The 27,906-nt window shown below is 54.0% G+C and overlaps 1 protein-coding gene across 2 annotated transcripts; it reads left to right on the forward strand.

Annotated features, from left to right (window-relative positions):
- Positions 1-4,593: 4,593 nt before the first annotated feature.
- Positions 4,594-25,969, forward strand: CDHR1 (cadherin related family member 1). Of its 2 annotated transcripts, XM_060125576.1 has the most exons (17): positions 4,594-5,089; positions 5,616-5,711; positions 6,476-6,621; positions 7,442-7,492; positions 8,623-8,712; positions 9,979-10,065; positions 11,379-11,495; positions 12,500-12,643; positions 14,006-14,084; positions 15,447-15,547; positions 18,179-18,382; positions 18,891-19,043; positions 20,651-20,815; positions 21,213-21,280; positions 21,799-22,027; positions 22,682-22,939; positions 23,598-25,969. In XM_060125576.1, exons 1-17 carry the CDS (start codon positions 5,035-5,037, stop codon positions 24,153-24,155), a joined length of 2,601 nt encoding a protein of 866 aa, XP_059981559.1. In that variant the 5' UTR covers positions 4,594-5,034; the 3' UTR covers positions 24,156-25,969. The 2 variants fall into 2 exon arrangements, with proteins under 2 accessions (XP_059981559.1, XP_059981558.1); XM_060125575.1 differs by lacking the exon at positions 4,594-5,089 and having other exon boundaries at positions 5,307-5,711.
- The last annotated feature ends 1,937 nt before the right edge of the window (positions 25,970-27,906 follow it).

The following is a 27,906-nucleotide window of genomic DNA, read 5'->3' on the forward strand; positions in this document are numbered from 1 at the left end:
ACTCCCTCCAACTGACTCCAGAGCCACTTGCCCTGCAGTGGAAGCATCATAAAACTTCTAGGATATGGGTGTGTCTAGGTATCTAGTCTGGTTTCCCAAGTGGTGGTTGGACCTTGCCTGTTTACAAGCAGTCTGGTAACATGTGGCCAGGTCCAGAGGCAGGTGGCAGGCTTGTTATCAACAGCTCCATCACTGGAAGAGGTCTTTGGTTCATCTGCTGTTTAATCTGTCAAACTGCCCTGACCCTCAGGATTTGCAAAGTATGAACCAGAGGGTGGAATTTATCAAATTTCAAGATGTCAGACCTCTTCCACATCAAAATGCCACCATTTCACTTGTTCAACTCAACGTTTAAATACGCTATAGATATGGACGCTTACACGTGTGCAGTAGTTCCCACCACTCCCTATTGCCTTTCCCTCAGCCATTTCACACCTTTCCACATCCTGCCTGGCTCAGCAGGCATTTCAGTGTATACCCTTTGGCTACTTCAGCCTACCCATTTATGGATGCGTGGAGGGGGAGGGAGAATGTCAAAGGCCTGAAGAGGGCCAGTTGTTGACTAGGACCAGGAACCAAGACTTATGACACTGTCAGGTGTCTCTTCATTCATTCATTTATTCAGTCATCATTCAGCGAGTCAACAGCTGCTCATCAAGGATCTATTGTGGGACAGGACCTATGTGGATACTGAAGCAACCTATGCATGAAACATGGTCTCTCCCCTAAATGATTCACGGCACTCTGGGGGAGACACCAAAGCAGACAGATTACAGCACTAAATTCTTTTAAGGGTCCTGTCAAGGTCCCAAGTAAGGACCAGTTCTGTCTGGGGACAGAAGCATACTACTCTCTGGAGGAGAAGACATTCTTGGGAATATCCCCTACCCAGGCTCAGCCATCTGGCAGGCTGAGATAGCAAAGGAGACGGCTATAGGGTGAAAATAGGCAACGCCAGGACTGGAGTTTCTGCCCACCTGTGTGAATGCCACAGTGACCAAGAGCCGGCATTAAGACACAGGAATCCCAGCAAGTGAGTACTAGTTCCAGCTAGATGGAGACTGGGGGAATAGGTGGCAGCCCCAGATTCCTGCAGAGTCTCTCAGTTAGGGGAACAAGTCGGGCCTTAGATAAGAGGAAAAATGCCATTCCCATGTCAAAGGACACTGAGGCAGCCACCTTATACCTGGCCTGGACACAGCAAGGGGTCAGAGAGTGGCCACATTTCAGAGTAGATAATGTCCAGGACTCCTCAGCCCCACAGAGCCCACTGCTGTAGGGAGGGACTCCCAAATTCCAGCCAGGTGGGTATACCTGACCCAGACCTGTAGAGGACAGTCCTCAGGACCTCACCTGGGCTGGGATAGGTGGGACCTCACAGTCGTGTCCAGAGAAGGTACATCCCCTGACCCTATGCCTTCATGCTCAGTACCAAACCCCATCCTGGACCACGGCTTCCCTGTCATGAGCAGTCATTTTGTTGGAACTTGGCAACTGAACAGAACAGCTCAGGATGCCAAGTTCCAGGGCAGACGTTAGTCTGCCAGATGGTCTCATCCCAGACAGCTGGGGCAATAGCAGGGTGCTGGAGACCAACCCTATCCCCCTCCTAGATCAGGGTCATTAGGAACATGAGCCCGAAAGCAGGCCTCTGCTGCTCAGCAACAGAAAGAGCTGAGAGCGCCCCTTGCCCAACCTCCCCTAGGGCAGGTGCACACACGTGACCTGGGCATGCGTGTTTAAATGAGGAGATGTGAGCGATCCGCTGGCTGTGCACGCATGTGTGCACAAATGGGTCTGCAAATGGGACTAGAACTCGTGTGTTTTCGGGCAGCTGTGTGAATGTGCGTGCATGTATGTGGGCAAAGGCACCGCGGGTCAGCACGCTCAGATCAGATATGATAAAAGAGGTCACAAGAGCCTGGGGTGACATGCTGCCACATGGGGCTAGAGCACGCGTGCACGCCCAGTCTGGCAGCTGGCACTCGAATTCCCACTTTCTAACAGCGGGACCAGCTGTTTTACATCTACCTGAGGAAGAGCTCTCGGAACCTGACCTAGAGATGACCTGAGTTGGTATTTCACAGCAGGTGCCATGGTGAAGAGGCCCAGGGGAGAGGGAGCTTGTCACCATGCAGGGGTGACAGGCCCGTGGAGGATAAGGTGACAGGTGTGCCTGAGACTGCCCGGGGTCTTTGAGTGAGGGCCAAGCCCCATGTCTCATGGCAGGTGGGACTTTCCTTCCCAGCTATGAGAAACTGAGCCCTCCAGACAGTTTCCAGACCCTCAGCACCACAAGGTCAAGATCAGGGTCCATGGTGAGAACCTCCATAAAGAGCTGCTGTTTTTTACGTTCTCAGATGCTTTGTTTGAGGACAGGGGCCGGTCTAGAGTGACTAACTCATTCCCGTTTAAGTCAAACTTTAATGGTTTTAGCATTGAAAGTCCAGTACCCCGGAAATCCCCTCAGTCCCAGGCAAACCAGGCCGCTAGTCACTATAAGAGATCTGAACCTGTACAACTGAAGGGGGACAGAAGAATATAAACTACAAATACAAAATTAGGGCTCTGGAAGGACGTGTGAGAAAGGGGCTCAGGAGCTGAAGCTTCGGGAGCTTCACGGTCATCTTCCTCTGCCATGGAAAGAGTTTCAACTATTTTTACAGCCAGGCCAAACTGGGTGTGAATCCAGACTCTTTCCCTCACTGGCTGTGTGAGCCTGGGCAAGTGACTTACCCTTTCTGTGCTTTCACTTCTTCCTTTCGAAAGCAGGGACAATCACACCACACACACACACACACACACACACACACACACACACACACACGGCATGTGGGGTACTCCTTCTCTATCCCTCTCCAGTACAAGTCTGTTGACTGAGTGAACTGAGGAGAAAGGAGTCAAAAGCACCACAACGACTGGTGAGGAGATGGGCAGATGGGACACAGGGAGAGCTGGCTTTTCTCAGCACATTGACACTTGCCCCAGGAAACCCTGTCTGTGCCTCCAGCTCACTGGGTGATCTACAGAGAGCCGCAGTCTCCTCATCTCTGTGTAGCACACAGGGAATGCTTGCCCTAGCTTTGTCCCAGCATTTTGTAACACGAATGATGCAGGAATGTCTGTGCAAGTTAAAGCGCATCTTTCCAGCAGACTCACAGATACGAACAAACTAGTGGTTACCAGTGGGGAGAGGGGAGGGGAGAGGGGCAATGTAGGGGTAAGGAATTAAGAGGTACGAACTATTAAGTATAAAATAAGCCACAAGGATATATTGTACAAGACAGGGAAAGTAGCTAGTATTTTATAATAACTATAAATGGAGTATAACCTCTAAACATTTTGAATCACTATATTGTACACCTGTAACTTATGTAATATTGTACATCAAGTATACTTCAATAAATAAAATAAAATAAAAATAACTGTTATACCTTTTCAAAAAATAAATAAAGTGCACCTTTTCAGTGATAGGGCCAAGCCCGAGGGGATTCAGCATGGAGGGTTTTGGTTAATTGGGCCTGAAAATTGCCAAACACTCTGGGACTGCTCATTCATCTTCTCCTTGGCCTGAATCCCTAACTCTTGCTAACAGTAGATGGAGGGGGATTGGCCTGGGGGATGGGGGATGCTCTACTCCTGTGAACGCGCTTGGGGAGGAAATGTTGGGACCCCAGGCTCTCTGGGGAGCACACAAAGGGGTCTTCTCTGTCTGTGGCCACACCCTCCCAAGGATATCCTTGAGAGTGACCAAGCTCGGGCCTGAAGTGTCCGCCCTGTACAGCCTGTGAATATAAGGAGAACAGGCTGCTTCTTCAACCAGATGCTGGTGTCTGAGCAAGAGAGTGAAGGTCCAGCCCGGGGAAACTTATCAGCAACCAGGAAGGCTCCTGAGCTTAAGTGTTTCTCCCAGCTGTCAGCACCCGGGGCCCCCATAGCAGCGCCTCGCTTGCCTAAACGTCTTCCAGGGATGGGAAGCTCACCCCTCCTGGGACAGTCCACACCTGTGCTGGCCAGCTCTGTTAGCAAGTCTGTCCCATCATGGGGCCTGAATCTGCTTTCAAACAGTTCGCCCTTCCTTGCGAGGCGTGCGTGGGTCTGCTGCTTCTCCATGGTCACAACTGGGCACTGCAGATGGGGAGGGAGGCTAGCCTGCTGCCTGGCAATCTCTGCTTCCACCTTACTAGAGACTTGAAGGCCCTCTCTGCCGTCCACCACACACGTGGACCCCCACTAGTGACCAGACTAGTAATCGGACCCTCTGGGAGAGCTAGCCTGGCCTGGGGGCGGGCAGGACAGGAATGGGTTGAGATCTCAGAGAGGTGGTCCTCATAAACCCTCACCATCTGCCCCTTTCCCAACCGCAAAGCTCACCCCCAAAGCCTTCAGGGCCACATCCCTGGAGTTGATTTGGATTTTTCAGGCCATGCCCTTCCCAGAGCCCACCCACCCCCTTTCTGCCCCGCCCTCATTTCTCCTAGAGACTAGTGGGAGGGATCCTTCCGCGCTGAGGTTGCGCCCGTGCCCTACCGCTGTTTTACAGTCAGGTTCAAAGAGAGCGGCAAACTCCCTGACAGTCACAGAGGAAGTTCATAAGAAGGGAAGACTCCAGTGGAGCCCAGCCCTACCAGGATTTGCAGACCTGGAAAAAGTCCCAGTTTTCCAGTGCCCTGCGGCCCTGGGGTCCCCTTGGCTCCTGCGCTCCAGACCTGGGGGCAGAGGTCGCGGTAGCACAGAGGAATGCCCTCCCGGCCCCCACCCCCGCCCGCTGCTGGTAGCGGGTCCCCTCAGCTCTGCACCCACTAATTGGTCTCGTTCCGCTGCGGGCGGGAGCGCTCCAGGGGCGCCGATCCGAGCAGTGTCATCCGCTTAGCGCCCTCCGCACCTTTCGGCGCTCCCGCCCACGCCCGCCTCCCGCCGCCGCCCCCACCCCACCCCCACCCCGGCTCTGCACTCGTCGCGGGCCCAGGGCATGCTCCGTGCTCCGGCGCCCGGCCTCGGCTGCGGGGAGCAGCAAGACCCGCCCGCGGAGACATGGGGCGCGGCCTGCGGGCCGTCCTGGCCCTGGGGCTGCTGTTCCACCGCCTGGGTGAGTGGCCGCAGGCCCCGCGGGCCCCGGTAGGGACGAGGGGTGGGTGCTGGCGCCAGCCGGGTGGACCCAGGGACAGTTCTGGACCGTTCATTTCCAGAGTGGGGCTCGGGATGGGGGACGGGGACACGGACTGGGGAAAGGAGATTCTCGCTGCTCTCCGCTTCTTCAGAAGCGCAGTCGGAGGTTTGGCAGCTGCCCCGAGGGCTGTGGGAGGGTGTTTTCACTCCCCGTGTGACCTTGACCAGGGCACTGCCCCTCTCTGGGCGAGGCTTCCTAGTCTGCCCATTGATGGGGCTGAGACTGGCCGCTGCCTGAGTTCCAAACGCCCAGATGGTGCGTGTCCCTGACAAGCCGAGCCCAGCCGGAGCCCACGGGAGGAGGTGGCCGAGGGCCCCGGTGGGCGCGCTGGGCTCTGGGACGGGAGCCCTCGCCTGCCCGCGGGTGGGCCAGACGCGCGACCACGCCGGTGCCGAGCTGTCCCTGCGCGTGTTCGGGTGTCCTCTGTTCTGTGTTCTCTTCCTAGCCCAGGCCAACTTCGCCCCCTACTTTTTCGACAACGGGGTGGGCAGCACCAACGGAAACATGGCCCTCTTCAGCCTCCCGGAGGACACTCCTGTGGGTGAGCACGCCTGGCGTCTGCCCCACATAGGTCTCCCGGAGGGGCGGCCCACGTTCCCCTGGACATAGAGACCGAACCCGTGACTCCCGGGACATCCTGTTAGCGCTCTGAATTCCCTGGGGCAGTTGCAGGAAAGGAGGGCACGGGCGGCCGTGGACACCTAAGCTGGGCCCGTCCTGGAGACCCAGGCGCCGAGCCCAGAGACGGGGCCGGCCCCAGGGGCAGGCGGCAGTCCTCAGCGCTGGGGCCTTTACCCACTGCGTGACCTTGAGCAAAGTACTAACGTGCCAGAGCCCCAGGGCTCTAGGCTTTAAAATGGCCCCAGAACAATGAACTCAGTGGCATCTGCAGGGAGAGGAGCGGGAGAAGGAGGGAGGTTCGCACTTCCTGTCCATCACCTGGTCTGGGAACCCTGAGCAAAAGGACCACTGCAGTGTACAGGAAGCACTTGCTCAGAGTTCCCTGAATAATCCAAGCATGGGGAACAGTGCTGCCCGTGGGTCACCCCTCCACCTTAAGGCTCCTCCCTTTTCCCTCATCCCGCATCCCCAGTCTTGGTTCCTGGGACAGGAGTCATTTCCAGGCAGAGACCCTAGAGTTAGACCCAGCAGCCCTGAAGCCCTCTGTAATCCGTATTCTAGATTACAGTCTGTAAAGTGGCAGGTACTAACAGCCATCTGATAGTCGTGAAGAATAAAGAAAAAGAGTAGGAAGCAGCCAGCTGGGACGGGACCAGCAGTGAGCGCTCAACTGTCTCTTTCCAGGCTCTCATGTGTACACCCTGAATGGAACAGACCCCGAGGGAGACCCCGTCTCCTACCACATCAGCTTTGACCCCAGCGCTAGAAGTGTCTTTTCGGTTGACCCCAATTTTGGAAACATAACCCTGATTGAAGAGCTGGACAGAGAGGTATGGGGACCTGTGAGGAACATTGCCTGCCAGGCATGTAGACAGACCTCTGTGGGCGGGAAGGTGCCCTAGAGAGCATCCTTGGAGAGCTCCCGTAAATCACAGAAAACTCAGCCAGCGGATCAGGGCTGGAAAGACTGGTTTAGAAAGCGGCTCTGAGTTTGCTAAAACTCCTCCCCCTCTGTGCCCTCTGAACCTGCGGGTGACAGGGCGTGGGCTATGTGTCCCTTGTGAGATCCCACACCAGGCTGGCGGACCAGGTACCTGGACCTCAGCCGCGGGATGCTGCCAGCTCTGATCCAATGGCAGACTCCACCAGTGCAGAGAAAGGAAAGGGTGGGTCCCAGAGACAGCTGGGGGACACAGCAGAGGAGGTGAAACTGTTCTCCCCTCCCTGTCACCCTACGGGACGTGGGGACCTCGACACCCACCGTGTCAAGGGGAGAGCTTGAGACACCACAGACCTGGACCTCTGAGGAACTGTAGAATATGGAGAGTCAAGGGAGAGATAAGGGGCAAAAAGAGGAAAAATTTTAAATGGACTAAAAACCTCTTCCTGGGTCCTCCAGCACACTCGTTAGCATCTCTCATTCTGACAGGGGTGTATTTTCTGTTTTCACCTCCACCCTCTGGGTTTATGAGAACCCCTGATGGGCCAAGCCCCAAAATAAGGTCTCAAGCATGGCCAGAGGCAGCTTTCAGCCACCCCGCCCTGCTCCAGGGCTCCCTTGTAATGCCCGGGCCTCCTCTGCTGCACCTAGCCTCCAGGGGTCCCTATGGTGCCTCAGACTCCTGGACACTTTGTCCTTGTGCTTCACAGAGGGAGGACGAGATTGAAGCCATTGTCAGCATTTCCGACGGCCTGAATCTGGTGAGTACACACTCCAGCCAGCCCCTGGCAGCACGCGGGGCAGGGCTCCCAGCAAACCTGAGCTGAGGTCCAGCAAGATCTGCCCCAACATGCTCATAGGAGAGAGGGGAAGGAAGGGAGGGAGAGCACACCCACATTCCTCAAGCAGTGTCTCCTCAAACCTGCTTGCCCATCCATCTCCTCCCGCCTGGCTCCTGGCTCTGCACCATCACCCAAGCTGAACACCTGGGCACCCGACCCCTCCTTCCTCCTCTCCTTCCCCACAGCTGCCACTTTCGCCCAGCCCTCATCACTGCTTCCCGGATAATCCTGGGGGCTCCCCTCCCTCCAAGGCTCCCCGACCTCAATCCACATCTGGAGCCATCACTGTGCAGCACCAGACCTGGCCACAGATCCCAGCTCAGAAAGCGCTAGCAGCTGGCCCCCACTGCCCTCAGGGTGGAGTCCAAGCTCCAGACTGCCATTCAGAGGACCGTCAGACTCACCCGCCTTCTCTCCCACATTCACCCCACCAGCCGCGTAGCCCTAAATCTGCTTCTGCGCTCTAAACCCACGTATGTGCTTCACTCTGCCCTTGCCCATGTTGCTGCTTCTTCCTGACACAGCTTCCTCCTCTTCCCCTCTCACCTGACAAAGTGCTGCAGACCTTACTTCTCACACCTCTGTGAGGCCTCCCTGCTGTCAGCCACCGCAGGCTGGGTCAGATGCCTCTTCTCTGGGCCTCTGGATGTAGCCCCCTAAACTGGTGCCTTTGCCTAGGCTGGGGCACACGGTGCCCTCAGAGTCATGTGGTGCAGGCCCCAGCCCCCAGCGCCCAGTGGTTGCCGCCCTGAATGACATCGCGACTGTTCTTTCATACGTTGCTATTTGCCCACCACTCCACCCTGCAAAGTTCACACCATCAGACTGTGTCTTCTGTCTCCAGCATGGAGCACAGTGCTTGGCACCGAGTAGTTCCTTAACAGTATGTGCTGCATGAATGAATAAAAGAGGGAAGGAAGGAGGGAGGGAGGGGAAGGGAGGGGGAAGGAGGGGGCAGAGACATACACCTAGGGTGTTAGAGGCCATTGTCCCTTTATCACCCAGAAGGTCTCAATGCTCCAACACCTGTCCCCTTTGCCCCTTCTCAGGTGGCGGAAAAAGTCACTATCCTGGTGACGGATGCCAATGACGAGGCACCCAGGTTCATCCAGGAGCCCTACATTGTCCAGGTTCCCGAGGTGAGCAAGGGGCCACCAGGCAGGGTCGATGCACTCCCGCCCCAGGCCTCTGGGCTGCCCTGTGACCTGGCCAAGGGGACAAGGCATTGGAGTGAAGAGCCCTCTCCGTCACTCACTACCCTCTGGAGACCCCTCCCCTCTGTGTCCTCCTGCCACCTCTGTTGCCAGCCCCCCACATTTTTATTCCAAAGGAATGTTCATTGACCATTTTCCATTAGAATTATAATGCACTTTCTTTTTTGGGGGGCACCCTCGCCCCCTGCAGTGAAAATGCCGAGTCCTAACCACTGGACCATCAGGGAATTCCCTATAAGGTACTCTTATTGGGAAAATGTGAATTGTACAGAAAAGTAGGGAAAAAAGAGTTTCAGAAACCACCCTTAATCCCTCCAGCTTGAGACAACATTGTTAAATTTGGGGGTATTTCCTCCTCATCATTTTCATGATCGTAGGTTCTTGCTTTCTCTTTATTTTACATAGTTGTGACTATACTAAACATACGTTTTCTGTATTCTATTTTTCACTGAATTTATAACATAAGAATTTTCCTCAGTAATTGTAAAGTTGCGGTAACTGAGATTTTAATAGCTTTCCTTGAGTGCATATTCCAGCATTTACTGAACTGTTCCTTTATGTTTGGATATTAAAGATACTTTAAGTTTTTGCCGTCATAAGAAACACCAAACAACAGACTCTGAGCATAAAAGTTCCCTTCTCTAATTGGAATGATTTGACATTGCTGGGTCAAAGCCTGGGTGCCTGTGAGGGGTTGCCAGATTGATTTTCCAGAATGGTACCTGTTTGCCTTTCCCCTAGGATGTGAGAAAGGGTTTGTCTCCTGGTTCCTGGCCAACACTGGCCATTCTGGGAGTTTTAAATGTCTGCTAATTCAGTAGGAGAAAGATGTTTGCGCTGGCTCTAAGCTGCACGTGTGTGATCCCTGGTGATACGGAATATGTCTGTGTTTGTTAACTGTTTACAGTCACTTCATATTTAAAGCCTTTGTCTATTTGAAGCCGTTCTCAGGGGGAGGATGTCTGTTTGTTCCTCCTTCCCTCTGCCCTTTCCTGACCCCGCTCTGACTCCAGTGTGTCTGCTCCATCAAGGCCCCTCCTCCTATTGGATGCTCCCTGGGTCAATCACCACCTTTCACCTCTTTTTCACCCCTCACTTCCCTGACTCCACCTTTCCGTGCCCCCAGACCCCAGTTCCCCGAGCATCTGTCACTGCCCCTGGGACTGACCTTCTGTGGCTGTGACCCCTCAGGACACACCTGCCGGGAGCAGTATCGCCAAGGTCCGTGCAGTGGACAGGGACACAGGTTCTGGAGGGAGTGTCACCTACTTCCTGAAGGTAAGGTGGGACACACAGGAAATAACCAGAGGCCTGGGCTAGCAGGGACACCTGGACAGCCCCCATCTCCATCACTAAAGCCCTTAGGTCAGTGCCTCAACTATTCCCAAAGATTGTCAGAGATGGTGCATCCCACCCAAAAAGGTCTCAGTAAATGCAGGCGTGGGATGAATAGGTGGGGACCTAAGACTGGCCTGAGAGGAAGCCGTCTTCCCCTGACTGGGCCATCCTGGCTCCCTCTGAGTTGACCTGCCTCCCTCTCCCCAGATCTCAGGACCCTCAGCTCTCCCCCTACCAACCCCTCCCCCAGAAGATGGCCTGGGCACTTTGCACACACACCAAGTAAAAGAAACTTGTCTGAGCCTAGAAGTGTCAATCGGAAAAAAGGCAGAAGGGGCAACTCTCAGAATGAGCAGAGCTGTGACACCTCCACCCTACCCTTGTCCATCCATCCCACCCTGTCGGAGGCGGAGACCCCTCCGCACACCTCCTGCCTTTCCCTGGACTCCTCCGGAACCCACTGCCCTCCTTCCCATGGCTGCTGTTTCTGCAGCATCTTCTCTGCTCTCCACAGTTAATCACTTGCTCTCACCATTTTCAAGGCAGTATAGCTCAGTGGCTAGAGACACAGGTTCTGGAGAAAGCCCCTGGGCTCCACAGGTTCTGGAAAGACTCCACCACTTCCCACGCATGGGGCCTCCATCATTGTATGACTTTCCCAGCTCAGTTTCCTCAAATTGAAAGCGCATCCTCATTGGAAGTTGTGAGGATTAAATACGTGTCCAGCTCCAACAACAGCTCCTGACACACAGTCACCCCTCTTCAGATTGAGGATTGTCTCCTGTCCCCATCTGACCGCCCCAACCCCCTACCCAGATGCTGCTGACTGACCCACAGTCACTTAACGGAGGGGTTGGAAGATCCCGAAGGCTCTCTCTGTCACTATGGCTTTCAGCCCTCACCTCCTCTAGGTTAGAGCACTCTGCTGACATTTCTGCCTGCTGGAAACTCCAGGCCAGAGCTTAGCCCCTAGCTGGGCCCCGTTGTTTTCCAGCTGAGCTGAGAAAAGAGCTGAGGCCCTGCTGGAAGGGAACGTCTTTGCTGGACTGAGGGAGAGGGAGGGGAAGCCCAGAGCCCTAGGAAGCGGGGCCCTGGGGGCCGGGAAGACTGAGTGCCCTGAAGTGTGCACCTCAGCCCTGAGACCAGAGTTCGTGTGATGAAGGGAGGACGGTGAAGACCCCCTTTCAGGAAGCAGAGCAGGCGAGGGACCTGGGTCCCTCCCCAAGGCCCAGCCTGCCCCTTGCTCTTTACAGAATCCACACTCCACCAGGTTTTCTGTGGACCGCCACAGTGGTGTACTCCGCCTCCAGGCTGGGGCCACCCTGGACTACGAGAAGGCCCCGGCCCACTTCATCGCTGTGGTTGCCAAGGTAATAGAGAGGGAGGAATGGCAGCGCCTGGACTCTCCTCAGCCTCCGTCAGGGGAAGCTGCCCTTGGATTGGAGCAGCTAGGTTCTACAACGGGGGGGCAGTTCGGGGCAGAAGGTACAATGGGGAGGGGATGGGGGGGTGCAGCCGCTCGGAATCTCTAATGCGTGGAGCCTGCCCAGACATGGACATATTCTCCAGGGAGGCTGGTGTTTCTGAGCCAGAGAGGGCTCACATCCACACAGCCTGGCCTCTGGGCACCTCTGTTTCTCTGCCCGGGCTTGCTCACCCTCCTCTTCCTCTCTGTGTGACCGGTTACCCTCTCTGAGCCTCAGTTTTCTCATCTGCCCACCCCGAGACTTCACTAAATTCCTCATACTTCTAAAGCGTGTGACATGGGACCTGCAGCTCAGCAGGTGCTCGGCCAAAGCGGCTGCTCTTTCCCGAGGGCAGGAAACCCCAGCCGTCCCTCTAAGCCCCCCATTTTCTTTTCCAGAAAGGCCCCTGTTGGTCACATATTGGCTACAGGTCATCCCCCTAGTCTGCACCAGGAGGCTCGTGCCGGGCCTGCCTGCCAGCCACTCCACGAGCGCTGGCTTGGTGGGCGCACGGCTCCATTATACACGCTCAGGCGCGGGTCCACATCGTGCTCTTAGCAGGTCCTCAGGAGTGTTTGAGGCTTGGCTCCGGGCTGGGAGAGGGGATTTGGCTCTGACCCCCTCCTCCTCTGCTACTGATCAGACATGATTTCCCTGGAGAGAAACCTAACCCTCTTTCCAAAGGAATGCCTATGAGCGCCTACTGCATAGCAGGCACTGATTGAAGACCTTCTTGCATCATCTCATTTAATTTTCCTAACCCCCGTATGAGGGCAAAATTATCTCCAGGGGACACGGAAGCAAACGGAAATCAGGGAGGGCAGCCAGTAAGTGACAGGAGCCGGATTCTGTGGGAGTCTGCTCAACTCCAGAGCCCAACCTCTCTTCCCTCTCCGACCCTTCCCCAGGATGGCGGAGGGAGGCTGCGAGGGGCCAGCGTGGTGCTCTCGGCCACCACCACGGTCACAGTCAATGTGGAGGACGTGCAGGACATGGCCCCTGTCTTCGTGGGCACGCCCTACTACGGCTATGTGTACGAGGACACCCTTCCGGTGGGTGGCTGTGCCCCTCAGCCCAGTGTCACCTTCAGACACCTCCTGCCCTGTCCTTTGCGCTGCCCGAGGATCCCCCTGCTGGATGGCTGGGCTCGACCTGGGCTCGCGCGCCTCAGCTCACGGGGAGGCCGGCTCTGGACCCCTCACTCAGGCCACAAACAGGTCGTTTTGCATGGGGAAGTAGGCCCGGGAAGAAGCGGCAGCTTGTGTGTGGAGCACGTACCGGGTGCCCAGGCTATGCCACTCACTCAGGCTTACGCCAGCCCGGCTGCACATGTCAGCCCTTCAAAAGGGCTGAGAAGAGAGGCTGGGAAGAGAGCTGATGATTTGGTTTAGGTGGCCCTTTCCTCCACCTCGTACAGGAGGTGAGGTGCCTTTCGCTTCCCTCCCTCCAAGCCTGTAGCCTGGGGCCCCTCAAACCCGTAGTTCTCCCACAGTTTGCTGCCGAATCACCACAACCCTTGTCGGACATCACATGAGGGCCCAGCTGGAAGGCTGGCCTCAGCTTCCTCCCCCTTAAGTGCAGTCTCCGTCCCTCCTTCCCGCCGCCCCCCCCCCCCACCGCCACCCCTGTGTTTTGTGTTTTGACCTCTCAGGTTCCAGCCCTGGGCCTGGCATCCAGGGGCTGGCCTCCCCTCCACCCGGGAGCCCCCACCATCCTCTACTCAGCCCAGCCCTCTCACCACTGCACCCTTTTCCTTCTGCCGGACACCTGCCCATGGGCCTAACGCCTCCTGCCCTTCTCGGCTCAGCCCAGGCACTGCTTTCGCCGACATCTTTGGTTGATGTCTGCTCCTACGCCCAGCACGCCCCTCCACGGGCACGCCCCTACTTGGGGTGAGCCCATGTGTTTATGTGCCCCCCCCAGCCACACCTCCCATGGCCACGGCTCAAGAACTCTCTGTGGAATGGAATTGCATTCTCAATTTTCACTTCCCCGGATTCTGATAATTCCCAACTTTATACAACAATGAAAACACTTACTGAGCACTACTCGTGTGCTGGGCCCAAGCTAAGACATCACCTTTTCAGATGCTGGCAGCCGAGTGGTGCAGAAGGGCACAGAGTGAGGGAGAGAGAAAGGCCGGGCTGCTCTCATGGGGGCCGCAGGTCAGAGCAGGGCGAGGCCCAGACGGTCCTGCTGAGGAGCTAAGCGGGAAGGAGGTGCCGGGGCGGGGGGAGAGGACAGTCAGGAAGCTGCCATGAGGATGGATAGGCCTCTGGGGAAAAGGGCCTGAGTAGGGAGACCAGGAGGGGGTGGCAGGCCAGGATCGAGCAGGGCTTGTCAGGTGGGGCAACTTCCCAAAGCCTTCGAACGGCCTCCCAGGGCCACAGGATAAAATCCTTGTTCCCCCCAAGGGCTCAGAGGTCCTGACTGTCGTCGCCATGGATGGAGATCGTGGCAAACCCAACCGTGTTCTCTACAGCCTCGTGAACGGTGAGTCTGGGGCTCACTGCTGGGCTGCAGCTACAACTCGCTGGGTAACCAGAGTGAGATCCAACCTCTCCGGATCCCAGTTTCCTCATCTATAGGCCAGAAGCACAAGATGCGTGGAGAAGAGTGGCTGGGTCCCTGCAGGAGGCGGCACGTCTCCTTGGGCGTCTGCTTTGGTCCCTGCTTCTCATTATGTCCAGCAACAGGGAGAGACGCATTGGGCAGGGAGGGGCTGGGGGCTGGATACTGAGAGCGGCACAGGTGGTGCCAATTCACGTTCCCACAGGCTCCTGGGCATACCTCGTTAATGGGAAGGGGTGGCAAGATTTCTTATACTCTTTAAATTGCCATGTGTTTTTCTCATTCTTTTAAATGTTTTGGCCTAGAGCATAGAGTTGAATTCAGTGAATTAAATGCAATGATGATTTTGCGTGTGCCTAGTACTAGCCCTGTACATGGGTGAGAAAACTGAGGCTCAGAGAAGCTAAATTATCCCAAGTTCCCATTGGGTTTGAACCTAAGTCTGCTGGCTCTTTCCACAGCTGGGCAGCAGCTGAGCAAGAGAAGCCAGCCCTGGGGAGGGCTCTTGAGCCCTCAGTAGCTGGTCCCCTCCAGGGGACCACCACACCTCGTACCTGGTCCCCTCCAGGGGACCACCACACCTCGTACCTGGTCCCCTCCAGGGGACCACCACACCTCGTGCCTGGTCCCAGACGTGCACACATCTCTATGCTCTCACTCAGACACCATCACCTCCTCTGACCCTGTCCCTGGGACATGCCTGGTACACACTCCCCTTCCAGCAGCTCACACACGTGCAGATGTGTCCACTATCACACACAGGCATCTCTCCCCAGGCATGCAGACCTCTGACTGCCTTCCCTCCCCTCCACCGCCGCAATCCTTCAAACACCTACCGAGTGCCCACACCACACCATCTCCTCTCCTGTCTTCTTGCATCTCCCTCTACTCCTCCTCCTCCAGTCTTTCTCTTTCTTCCCTCCATTATTTTCTCTCCTTCTCTCCACCCCCCATCTCCCTTCCTCTATACCTCTTTATTTCTCCTTTCTCTTTCTATCACACACACACACACACACACACACACACACACACACACACACACACAAGAAGCAAAATACTAGAGCACCTGGGAGCCAGAAAGTAGTGAGCTTGAGTCCCAGTTCTGCACTCATGTGTAACTTTAGATAAGTTACTTAGCGCCTCTGAGACTCAGTTTCCTCGTTGGCAAGACACAGATGATAATAGGGGAGACTTGAATGAGATAACATCTGAGGAACGTATGGCACCCTGCGCCACCGTGTGGCCTTGTTCAGAACTGCAGGGCACATCTCTCTTCTGTGACAGGCAGTGATGGAGCCTTTGAAATTAATGAGACGTCTGGAGCAATCTCCATCACCCAGAGCCCTGCCCAGCTCCGGAGAGAGGCGTATGAGCTGCATGTACAGGTACCCTCCCACGAGCTTGGCGTTCCCCACCCTTCGGCCCTGGAAGGTTCCAAAGGTGATGAGACCTGGGCTGCCCCCTTACCCCCTAGGGCTCGCAGGATCTAGGGAGGAAGGATCTAGATGTTGCTTCAAGGAGCACCTACAAGAGGTGGTACCTGGCGAGGGGAGCTGTGATGAGGCAGGAGAAGGAAGGCTGGAAGCAGCGATGCCATGAACATGGGTAGGACCCAGCAAGTGGAGACTGGTGTTGGGGAGCACTGTTTAGGGTGGGGCAGGCGGAGGCCTTGCAAAGCTAGGAAAGCCCAATGAGCCGAGGCTGGAGGTGAGAGCACATGATGTAGCAGGGGCGCAATGAGGGGTCAGGTGGGACCGGAGCCAAGAGTCCACAGGCAGCACGTAAAGGGGAAACGGTTGGAGCCCAGCTGGTGCCGGAGGAGTAAAGGCCTTGAATACGAGGCATGGGTTTTCCCTGCAACAGGGCCAGCTTTGCGGCCATGCAACCTGTGAGATGACACAGGAACCACAGTTAGAAGGGTCCCATGCTGGGCTTAATGCTCTGCTCTTGCTGTCTTGAAATTCTCAAGGGGCCCCCTATTTTCATTTTTCACTGGGCCTGCAAACTATGTACCTAGTCCTGCCCAAGAGCAGGGAAGAGCCATGGAAAGGTTTGAGCAGAATTAGGGTCTTGTTAAAAGCTCACTCTGACTGCTCACTAGACCAGTGGGATTCCCAAAATCAGAGAGCTTGGAAAAAAAAGATGTCCAGGACACACTCCCGAGGATGGGTATTTAGTATGTCTGGGGGAAACCCAGGATTCTGCATGTTTTGAGCTCCCAGGTGAGTCTGGCACCAGTCTCAGCCTGACGTTTGAGAGCACTGGTCCCAACTTGGGTTTGGAGGGAAGTGGATGAGAGGTAGGGAAGCAAAGCCATCAGCCCAGGTGACAGATGCCGAGGGGCCGTGGGGATGAGCGGAGGCGGAATAGTGAAAATGGACGAACGGCAAACTGTGAAGGAGACAGACTCCACAGAACGGGGCCATGAGTTGGGGGGGGAAGGAGAGGGAGGGATGCATCTAGGGTGGTACCGTGCCATCAGGAACACAGGTGAGAAGGCAAGTTGAGTAGGATGGGCATGAGGCATTCTGGTGCCTCGGGGTCATTCAAGTTGAAACATCCAAACTTGTGGGTACAGGTTTGGACTTCAGGGCAGACAGCATCAACATACAGGTAGCTGTGAAAGGAAGGGAGGGCATGAGGCCACCCAGAGGAGGGCTGGGGGGAGAGAGGAGCCACCGGCTCAGAAGGCCACTGCGGGAGCACCCCAGGATAAGAGTGAGGAAGAGGGAGGTGCCGGGGAAGGAGAGACCAGGGGTCAAGTCCAACCTGCAAAGGGGAGCCACTTTAGCCAAGGGGACAGCACACTCGGAAGGGGGAGGGGGAGCGGGCAGTACCACCTGCAGCATGGAAGTCAGTGTGAAGTATCTGAGTTGGGGACGGGCTGAGCATTGAATGGGAGGAAAGGGGGCAGAGGGCACAAGCTTCTACCAAAGAAGAGTTAGGAAGCAGCTAGTGTGTGATGGAGTAGAGGGCAGGGAGGGTCATTTGAGGATAGGTAAGACCAGACATGCTTATAGGAGAGCGGAAGGAAGCCCTTGCAGGGCCTCATATGGTATTTGCCACCCGTTCCTGAGGTGCTTGTGGACTCTTGGCCCTGGCTTTGCAGCCTGTATTTGTCATCCACTGTGCATCGCCACACCTCCCCTCCCTGCAGCCTCCCCCTGGACAAGTGGACACAAGTGCAGAACATGGTAAAGCTAGGGTTTGAACCCGCGTCTGGCTGCAAGGAGAGGGCAGTGCAGTGAGGTGGAGAGAGCACTGCCTAAGGAATCAGACGCATCTACTTTCTTCCTAGTCCAGCTGTGTGACCCCGGGTGACTGCCTCACTCCTCTTGCCTCATCTGTAAAACAGGACAAGTAATAGCACTATACTAGTTTCCTATGACTGTTGTAACATATCACCACAAATTTAGTGTCTTAAGACAACACACATTTATATCTTGCAGCTTTTCTGAGTCAGGAGTACAGGGTCAGCTCAGCTGGGTCCTCAGTTTCAAGGCCTCTCACGTAGCTGCCAACAAATTTTCAGCCAGGACTGGGTTCTCATCTGAAGGCCCAGCTGGAGGAGGGTTAGCGTCCAAGCTCACATGGTTATTGGCAGGATTTAGTACCTCGTGGGCTGTCGGACTAAGAACCTCTGTTCCTTGCTGGCTGTTGGCTAGACATCACCATTAGTTCCTAGGAACACAGGCCTCTTCAACACAGCTGTTTGCTTCATCCAAGCCAGCAAAAGATAGATATAGATAGATATCTTCTATCTATCTAGAAGATAGAAGTTATGACCTAATCTAATCACTTATTAGTGACTAGATTAATCACAAATTAGTGACCTAATCACTAAGTGATATCTCATCACCTCTGCCATATTCTCTCAGTTTGAAGCAGGTCACTAGGCCAGGCCACACTGAAAAAGAGGAGATTACATAAGGGCATGAATACCAGGAGGCAGGGATCATTGGGGCCATCTTGGAATCAGCCTGCCACACAGCCACAGCCACCTGTCCCCACCCCAGGTGACTGAGGTCAGCTCTGCAGGGACCCCAGCTGCCCAGGCCATGGCCCCTGTCACCATCCGGATCGTGGACCTCAACAACCATCCGCCGACATTCTATGGAGAGAGTGGACCCCAGAACAGATTTGAGCTGTCCATGTACGAGCACCCGCCCCAGGGGGAGATCCTGCGGGGCCTCAAGATCACTGTCAACGACTCAGACCAGGTATGTGGTCCTGCCCTCCACTCTGTCTTCCTGCAAACCACATGGGACCAAGTCCCAAAGCTGAGCCTGCATGAGCCTTTCCTGCTGATGTCACAGGGGCCTGGAGAGTCCCAAAATGAATGACGCAAGAGTGGGTAACCAGGAGAGAGAGGAGGGAGGGTAGATAATCAAAGACTAGCTGCTTGGCCTAAATATATTCACAATCAATTAAAAGGAAAAAGCCAGTCAAATGAAAGCACCTGTGCGTCTGACCCTCCAGACAATGCAGATGTGGCCTGTTGCCTCCTGTGCCCGGCTCAGGGCGAGGCTTTCTGTGCTTGTTTCCTTGGTGAGTCTTCATAGTCTGCTCAACCTTTCTGATTCTTCATCACCTCCCCTATAGAAAGAAGTAATAATACTCACCTCCCGGGGTCAAGGGCACGTGAAGGCTCCTTGCACAGCGCGACTGTCTAATGAGTTTCTGTTCTCATCCATCTTCCCTGTTTCCTTTCTCCAAACTGTTGTCCAGGGAGCCAATGCCAAATTCAACCTGCGGCTGGTGGGACCCGGGGGCATCTTCCGAGTGGTCCCCCAGACGGTCCTGAATGAAGCCCAAGTGACGATCATTGTAGAGAACTCAGCCACCATTGACTTTGAAAAGTTCAAAGTGTTAACCTTCAAGGTAGGTGATGCTTTGCACTACCCTGAATGGGGGGTCACAGCAGTACCTAGATTCATTCCTAAGGGGTCCCTTGTCACACTCTGCCCCTCCTGGCCCTACTCCTTTCCTCTCAGTTTCTCTGCCCCTCCTGCTGATTTGAGGAGTAAGTGGAAAAGGGAGAAGAAGAATCATGACACAAGAACCTTCTCTTACTGCACACAGCCTCACTGAGCTCCCGCTTCTAAACTACGACTGTCCCCAGGAATGCATGGAGGGGTGTCCAAAGGAAAACTACCAATATGATGTGCCACGTGAATAGATTGAGAGAAGAAAACCATTTGATCCTCAGGATAGATGTTTTCTCATACACATTTGACATATGTCATCTATTCTGTTAAAAACTTTAGCAGGAGATGAAAAATATACTCCTTTGTACATGTAATTATTTAAAATGATAAACATAAATAAATGCATATTATACATAAATATATAATTTATATTAATAAAAAGGAAAAATACTTTGTTGATATTTTTAAAATTGTTTTAATTATTTATGATTATAAATGCATAGACACCGATAGCTAGCATCATGCTTAAAAGTGAAATTCTACACAACATTGTAAAGCAACTATACTTCAATCAATCAGTCAGTCGATAAAAGTGAAATTCTAAAAGCATTCTATGAAGTCAGGAACAAAACGTGTATAACTGCTCTCACCACTATTCTTTAACACTATTCCTAGAATAACATCATTCCTGGATAAAAAAAGGAAACAAAAGGTACAAACATTAGAAAGGAAGAGATAAAAATTATTATTATCATCATTATTTTAGATGATGTGATTGTTTGCTTAGAAAAATCTAAAAGAAATGATCGAAAAACTGTTAGACACAGCAAAGTTGCTAACATGATTGATTATAAAGTTGATACACAAAACCTAATAGTTTTCCTACGTACAAAAAACAGCAATGAGAATAATGGAATAAGAGAGCACTTTTACAGTAACAACTAATAGATAAAATTTCTAGGAATTACCATAACAAGAAATATGCAGCATCTAAATGACAAAAAAACGCACAAATCTAACAAAAGGACATAAAGAAGGCAAGAAATATAAAGACACACCCTGTTTAAAAATGCAAATTCTCGTCAATTAATAAAGGATCACACCACCTCAATTAAGTCTTACCCAGAATTTGCTTAGGGGAGGAGGGAGGGGGCTTGACACAATTATACTGGTTTTTATCTGGAGAAATAAACCTGAATAGTCAGGAAATTCAGGTAAAAAGAATATGAAGCAGGAACTTGCTCTAACAGATATTGAAGTATATTATGAAGCAAAATAGTTTTTTTAATGGAAGTTTAAAACAAAGGAATATGCAAATCAGTGGAGCAAAAGAAATTGGTCCCAGTGCAAATGGCAACCATAAGGAAACGGGCATTGCAGTCAGTGGGGAGGGAAATGATGTGTGCCTTAGAGGTGCCCCCTGCAGGTGGGGGCAGGCATAGCTGGATGGCTGCTGAGAAAACGGGAGACAAGGCAGGGATGATACTGAGACGGGACGTGGCAGGCTCTCTGCAGAGCGACTGCCACCCAGACAAGTCCTCCTTTTCCTTCCTTCCCCAGCTCCTGGCCATCGAAGTGAACACCCCAGAGAAGTTCAGCTCCACAGCGGACATCGTGATCCAGCTCCTGGACACCAATGACAATGTCCCCAAGTTCACGTCCCACTACTACATTGCCAGGATCCCTGAGAATGCCCCAGGGGGCTCCAAAGTGTTGGCTGTCACAGTGGGTTGGGGCTGACCCAGGGACTGGGGGTGAAGGGGGCCTTGTGAAGTCAGACAAACTGGGGCTCCAGTTTGAATTGCAAAGCCCACACTCACTGGCTGTGTTCTTAGACAAGCTACCTGCCCTCTCTGAGCCTGTTTCTTCTATACAGTGGGAATAACAGCACCTCACAGGACTGTAATGAGGACATATAATGAGAAATACAAGGCCTTCCAGATCTGGTTCCTCCAATGCTTGAGATCTCCTGGGGCGAAACTAGGGCTCCAGAGCAGGGCTCCAGATCAGTTTCTCCCCAGCTGGGCAAACCCCCCAAATCCTTGTTTTGCCATTGAAAGCAAGAGCTGCCAACATGCCCTCACAAAGGGGCAGGGGCCACTGGGAGCTTTCTCTCTTCCAGGCCGTCGATCCGGACACAGGTCCCTGGGGTGAAGTCAAATACTCCATCTATGGATCCGGGGCAGACCTGTGAGTAGATCCAGAATCCCGGACAGGACCTCAGGCAAGGGATTTGGGAGGCTGAGGGTGGAGGAGGATCTGTGCTAAAGGCAGGAGGAGCCTGGGAAGAGCAGGACCTGGGTCGGGGAGGCGAGCCTGGGCGCAAGGAATGGAGGGGAGCTGTAGACAGCCTGAGGTCGAGGTGTGGGGACCCACCAGGTGAGGTGAGTCTGAGAGGAGAAGGGACATCATTATGGCCTGGAGCTGGGGCTCGTGGCCTTGGGGGCCAGGCAAGCAGTGCTGGGCTAGGAAGGGGCAGGTGGTGGGAGGAGAGGGAAGGGCTGTGACTCGGGTTAAGTTCTACATTGGTAAGACTGCTAAGTAGGTGGGTGGTCCTGCGGGATGCCTTGGGGAAGCTGCCTGGTGCATTACCGCCCCTTCCTGTAGGCGGCTCCTTACCGCAGGCACGTGTGCACCTCTGTGAGTGTACACGCATGTACGTGAGTGTGCTTGTGCACACCCTCGCCTGCTCTGTCTGTGCCCGACAGCTTCCTGATCCACCCATCCTCTGGGATCATCTACACCCAGCCCTGGGCCAGCCTGGACGCCGAGGACACTGCCAGGTACAACTTCTACGTGAAGGCAGAGGACATGGAGGGCAGGTACAGCCTAGCCGAGGTGTTCGTCACGCTGCTGGATGTCAATGACCACTACCCCCAGTTTGGAAAGAGCGTCCAGGAGAAGACAATGGTGCTGGGGACCCCAGTGAAAATTGAGGTGGGCTTCGAAGGTAGCTGAGCTCCCCTAAAAGTCTTGTCCCTGCAACTGCAAGCGGCACTGTAGCATAAGAATTTCTTTTAAAATATACTGGAGTCCTGAAATAAGCAAGGGTTTTTAAGGTACTTTATATACCCTCATCCCCACCTCAACCCAGAAGTAACCTCTGAGAAAGAAGATATTTTTGCCACTTTACACATAAAAATAAATTAAGGCTCAGGCAGGTTGCATGTTTGGTTTGCCTGAGTTCACACAGCTGGTCTGCCTGCCCTTACAGCACCGCTTTCCCCACTGCACTGCCTTCCCGATACGGAAAAAGCATGAACCCTGGAACCCAACAGACTTGACTCTGGATCCCAGCTGCCCTCCTTCTACCTCTCCATCCTTAGACAAGTCACTCCGCCTCCAGGCTTTTGTTTTTTGACAATACGGACTGCCTAGACTTGTTCTGAGAATGAATTGCTACAACACACATAGAGAGCCAAGCGCAGACCCACCCTGGCTCATTCAATCCCTCTCCCAGCTCCATTCACTCAAATAGGATTAGGACCATTTCCCTTCAGCCCAGCCAGCTCTATGTGACGTGTTGGTTGAGCCAGGGTACACAAGTATCGCCCCCGAAGCCCAGCTCTGTCTGTCCCTCTCTGTGCACAGGCCACAGACCAGGACGCAGAGGAGCCCAACAACCTGGTAGACTATTCCATCATCCACGCAGAGCCAGCCAACGTTTTCGACATCGATACACACACGGGGGAGATCCGGCTCAAGAACTCCATCCGCTCCCTGGATGCCCTGCACAACATCACACCCAGCGGGGACCACACGTGGTCGCTAGAGGTGCAGGCCAAGGACCGCGGCTCCCCATCCTTCAGCACCACGGCCTTACTCAAGATTGACGTCGTAGACACTGAGGTGGGTACGGAGCCCTGATCTGCTGAGGCGGGGGAGGGCCAGAGGGCCAGCTCAGACCTCGCTGCCACGTGGCCAGAGGGAGAAAGACCACCTTCCTCCAAAGACACCCACCCAATGCTCTCGAAGACCACCTGTGCCATCGAACACACAGGCTTTGAAACCAGCTCGAAATCCTAGTCTCAACACTTTGTGATGGTGTGACTTTGAACTTTGCTAAGCCTCCACTCCCTTTCTGTAAAATGGGACTAATGATGCCTCCTTCACATGGGTGTTGAAGGGCAGAAGTAAAATCATTATGCGTGGTTCTCAGCTCAGGGCCTGGCAGGAAGTCATCACTTAAGAGGTTCCTAATGCACTTGGGCAAACGTGACACACACTCCCCCCAGTCAAAGGAAAGCAGTAGCAGCTAATGCAGGAGTTCTTCATCCAGAAGAGGTGCTTGTATCATGCTCTCTCTGTGCACTTTTCTGCAGAGGTGCATGCATTGTGTTTTCTCTGTGTGCGTTTTTTCTGCAATGAAGCCCGTAGTGCTCAGCAGATTCTCCAAGGGATGCCTGACCCCAGAAAGCTTAAAAACCATCAGGCTTAAGGGAGCTTACGGCCCCTGCTCTGTCCTCCGGGGACGAGGCAGGAGCAGCCGAATGCATCTTTCTTCCAGATGCTGTCCCGAAACCCCATGGCCGCCTTCCTGATGCAGACCAAAGACAACCCCATGAAGGCCGTGGGTGTGCTGGCCGGCATCATGGCCATTATTGTGGCCATAACCGTCCTCATCTCCACCGCCACCTTCTGGCGCAACAAGAAGTCCAACAAGGTCCTGCCGGTGCGGCGTGTGCTCCGCAAGCGGCCCAGCCCTGCACCCCGCACCGCCGGCGTCAAGTGGCTCAAGTTCAGAAGGACCAAGGCCGCTGACAGGTTTGTGCTCAGAGAGGATCCTCCCAATGAGAACTGCAACAACAACAGCCTGGGAAGTGCACTGCCCCCCAAAGTCCCCGCTCCCCCTCCACCACCCAGCATGGCGCCCAGCATGGGACCAGCCCATTGGATGGTGCCTACAGTCTCTGGCTCACTCGCCCCTCAGCGACCCCATCCATCACCAAAATCCAAGGCCTTGGCGGAACACGAGGCTGCGGGAAGACCCGTCCAGTCAGCTCTGGTCTCTGAGCTCAGGCAAAAGTTTGAGAAGAAGAATGTGCATAACGAGGCTTACTTCTAGAACGTGTCCTGTGGTCCCTCTCTCCCAACCCGATTGCCCAGCTGCTTGGGCCGTACTCCCCAGCTCTGCCCCTCAGGGTCACCCCTGTTTTGTGCAATGGTGTAACCCCCACATCCAGGCCTCAGGACAGTGCCTTGGGCGAGGAATTTATTTCTCTGGTTATGGATGCAATTGGCAAATACTTTCCCGTCACCCAGATCCTCGGCACGGCTTCAATGCCGCCTGTTCTGCAGAGGCTGGGAGTTGACGAGGAGCCGGATCTATGTCTTCTACTCACCAGTCCCAGATCTCACAGTGTCTCTTGGGTCCTGCTGGGGCCCCAGCTTTCTCAGTCCAGGAGCAGGGCCCTGGCCACATGTGACAAGGTCGACTAGAACCTGGATCCTGAAGTCTTCAGCTAAGAACAGGAGCAGCAAAAGGGGGTTCAGTGCTGACTAAGGTTGAGGGTCAGCGAACCTTGCAGGCTGTAGGAGACCAAGTGCAGCAGGGGAGGGCAAAGATGCACTGAAAACTCACGCTGACTGTGGGCCTGTGCCTAAAAGCCATTGGAAGGTGGAGGATGGTGTCTGGGCAGAGACTGTGGGCCCCTGCTACGCCCCATGGGCCTGCCCTGGTCCCAGAAATAGCTGGAGCTGCGCTGGCAGCCCTAGAGATATCTGGAAAAGCATCAAGTCCCCTTAGCAGCTGTCCCACCAGAAGTCCTTGAAGAGGCAGTGCAGGGCTGAGATCTGGGGAGACTTCCATTTTTATCCAGCTCTTCTACTCACATGCTATAACCTTGGGAAAGCTGTTTAAACTCCCTGCTCATCCTCTTTCTCATCTGGAAAATGAAGAAAGTGAGTCTGCCTCATTCATGGGTCTGGGGCGAGGCTCAAAACAAGTAGTAGTGACAGGGGCTTTCACCAAGTGCAAAGCAGCACAAACGCAAAGTATTTTTCCGCAGCCCAGTTCTCTGGGGGTGCAGCTCTTCCACAAAGTATTGGGAGCCCCTCAGCTATTCTTCCAAGCACCCCCCAGGAGGCGCTGTGCTGGGTGAGGGCACTGCCACTGATCCACCACAGCCTGAGCTGGGTGATGATGGCATAGCTTCCCTTCCATGTCTCCTCCCTCCCCACCCCCCACCCCCAACTACATCCCCCGTGCAGCCCAGGACAGCCATCGTCAGAGAGGGCCAGAGCTGGGCAGTACATCCAGCCAAGGCTGCGTTTTGCCAAGGTGACAAAAATGAGTTCCCTAGAGGAGTGATTGCGAGGGGCCACGTAGCAGTTTGGCGGCAGGGACCTGGTTTGAGGGCTCCCGGCCCCTCAGCATGTTTGTGTAGCTGGGGCACACCTCATCAGCTTGTGACCACGGCCTCCAGCAGAGACGACATGCAGGCCTCTATTAATGCAAAGAAGTTCCGTCTGACTTTAAGGAAATCTGCCAAGAGGAAATCTAAACGTGTGCCCAGAGAGAAACGGAACAATTCTTTGTGTTTCACTCCACTCACTAATAACCTCTCTAGAATACGTCCGTGATTTTATTTAAACAGATTACATGCACGTGTGGTTTTCTTGATTTTTGAGTTGGTGTTTGAAGGTGTTACTCAGATGTGCCGGTGTGCAGGCTCCTTGCCAGGGTTTCTGCAGTCCACAGCCCAAGCTGTATTAAGGGTTGGGCTCTAACAAGCCAGGAGCCCAGACTGAACAAACAGGTGCAGGTTTCAGGACAGGGCTGTGCTGGATCATGTTTGCCCTCCATAGGCAATGCAGCATCCTTACAACTTGCATGCAATCAACCTCTTTTGTAAATGGTAAATAAAATCTGTTAACCGAAAGCCAAGCTGACCTCTGGCTGCCTGCTTAGCATCAGTGTTCGCTGACTTGTGGAGACCAACTGTCCCGACAGCCAAGCTCAGCCTGCTGCCTGGCTCCTTTGGTGGATCCATCCCCCGACCCCCAGATCCGACTGGAGGGGGGGCTGCAAAATTTTGTCCAACTTGCCACGCATACATCTGTAACAGCAACACGCCGGTGGGGCTTGTCTACCTGAGTGTGGCTCATCAGAGCCTGGATGAGCAGGACACGCCTCAGCAGGGCTGCTTGGGGAGGAATGGCAACTGCAGCTAAAATTAATTATCGCCCAGCCCAGCCCAGCGAGGGCAGGAATTGGGAGGCAATGAAAGCCCAGGAAGCAGTGCTGTCTCTGGGACATGAAGGCCCCTGGGCTGGAAGCTCAGGCCAGTATCAAGGCCCAGGGGTGGGGAATGGGGGCTCCAGGACAAGCCCAGGAACTTGAACCAAAGGAGAGGCAATCGTGGAAACTGGGCACGTGAGCAACTCTTGTACTGGGAAGCATGGGGAAAGTGCCTAGCTGCCAGCACAAGCCATATTGAGAAAGAGGAGGAAGATGTGGCTAACACCAAGGGACTAGCAAATGTGGTGGCACTGGAGGGGACCCTCTGGACAGTGGGAATGAGGCCAGGCCAAGTGCCACTGCACTAGGGAATAGTGTGGGCCAAGGGACTGCCTGCGCATTCACACTAGGACAGGCACAATGTTAGACCTCAAGGTAAAGAGCTGGGAGGGAGGGGCAACAGATTGGGTGGGCTCTACCACTCCTGGGCCCCAAGGATAGATGGACAACCAACAGATGTGACTCCAAGAAGTCTGTAGAACAGTGTGTGCTTTTTTCCTGTGGTTGAGCTCAGACTTTCTAATTATATGAAATAACATCGTGCTCGGGAATTCCCTGGCAGTCCAGTAGTTAGGACTCCGTGCTCCCACTGCAGGGGGCACGGGTTCGATCCCTGGTTGAGGAACTAAGATCCCACAAGCTGCGTGGTGTGGCCGAGAAAACAAAAACAAAAAACAAACAAACATTGCTCTTTACAATCTGACAGCCCTGGGTCTGAATCCTGGTTCTGCCACCTAAGTGTGACTTGGGACAAGACACCAAGCATCCCTGGGGCTCACTTTCCTCATCAGTACAGGATGCAAAAATCACTGCTATGAGGATGACAAGAGCTAATCTGTGCAAAGCACCTGCCACCAGCTTTGTTTCTGCTGATACAAGCTCAGGAGACAGGCGCTATTCTTAGTTGTACACGAGGGCATTTGAGGACGGCTGACGGTCCCCATGCTAGAGCATCATACCCTGAGGAAAGGATTTCTTCTGCTCATCCTTACCTCCAGGATGTTTCCACCCTCTGATAGGAAGAGAGAGGAGAGTGGACCAGGAGGCAAGTGGGGGAGGGTGGGGCAGACACCACAGCATCTGTGACCTTTGCAGCCCTACAGATTGTGTTTGAGCATCTACGCTCCCAGGGAGTTAGGAACCAATGAGACTGCCCCTAAGAGGACCCATGGGACTCTGTACTGAACAGCTGTCCCCCAGAGTCCAGCTGGCGAAGTTTGGCAAGAGCTGGGCAGGAGCCAGAGTCTCCTGGTTCTCTGGCGACCGGACGCTTTTTTTTAAGTTAATTTTTATTGAAGTATAGTTGATTTACAAAGTCATGTTAGTTTCTGCTGTACAGCAAAGTGAATCAGTTATACGTATACATATATCCACTCTTTTTTAGATTCTTTTCCCATAGGTCATTACACAGTATTGAGTAGAGTTCCCTGGGCTATACAGTAGGTTCTTATTAGTTATCTATTTTATGTATAGTAGTGTGTACATGTCAATTCCAATCTCCCAATTTATCCCTCCCCACCATGAGGACTGGAAGTTTTGAGAAAATCCTGGGTCAGCTCACCCAGCATGGATGTTG

This window comes from Lagenorhynchus albirostris, chromosome 16 (genome assembly GCF_949774975.1).
Source record: "Lagenorhynchus albirostris chromosome 16, mLagAlb1.1, whole genome shotgun sequence".
Lineage (NCBI taxonomy): Eukaryota > Metazoa > Chordata > Mammalia > Artiodactyla > Delphinidae > Lagenorhynchus > Lagenorhynchus albirostris.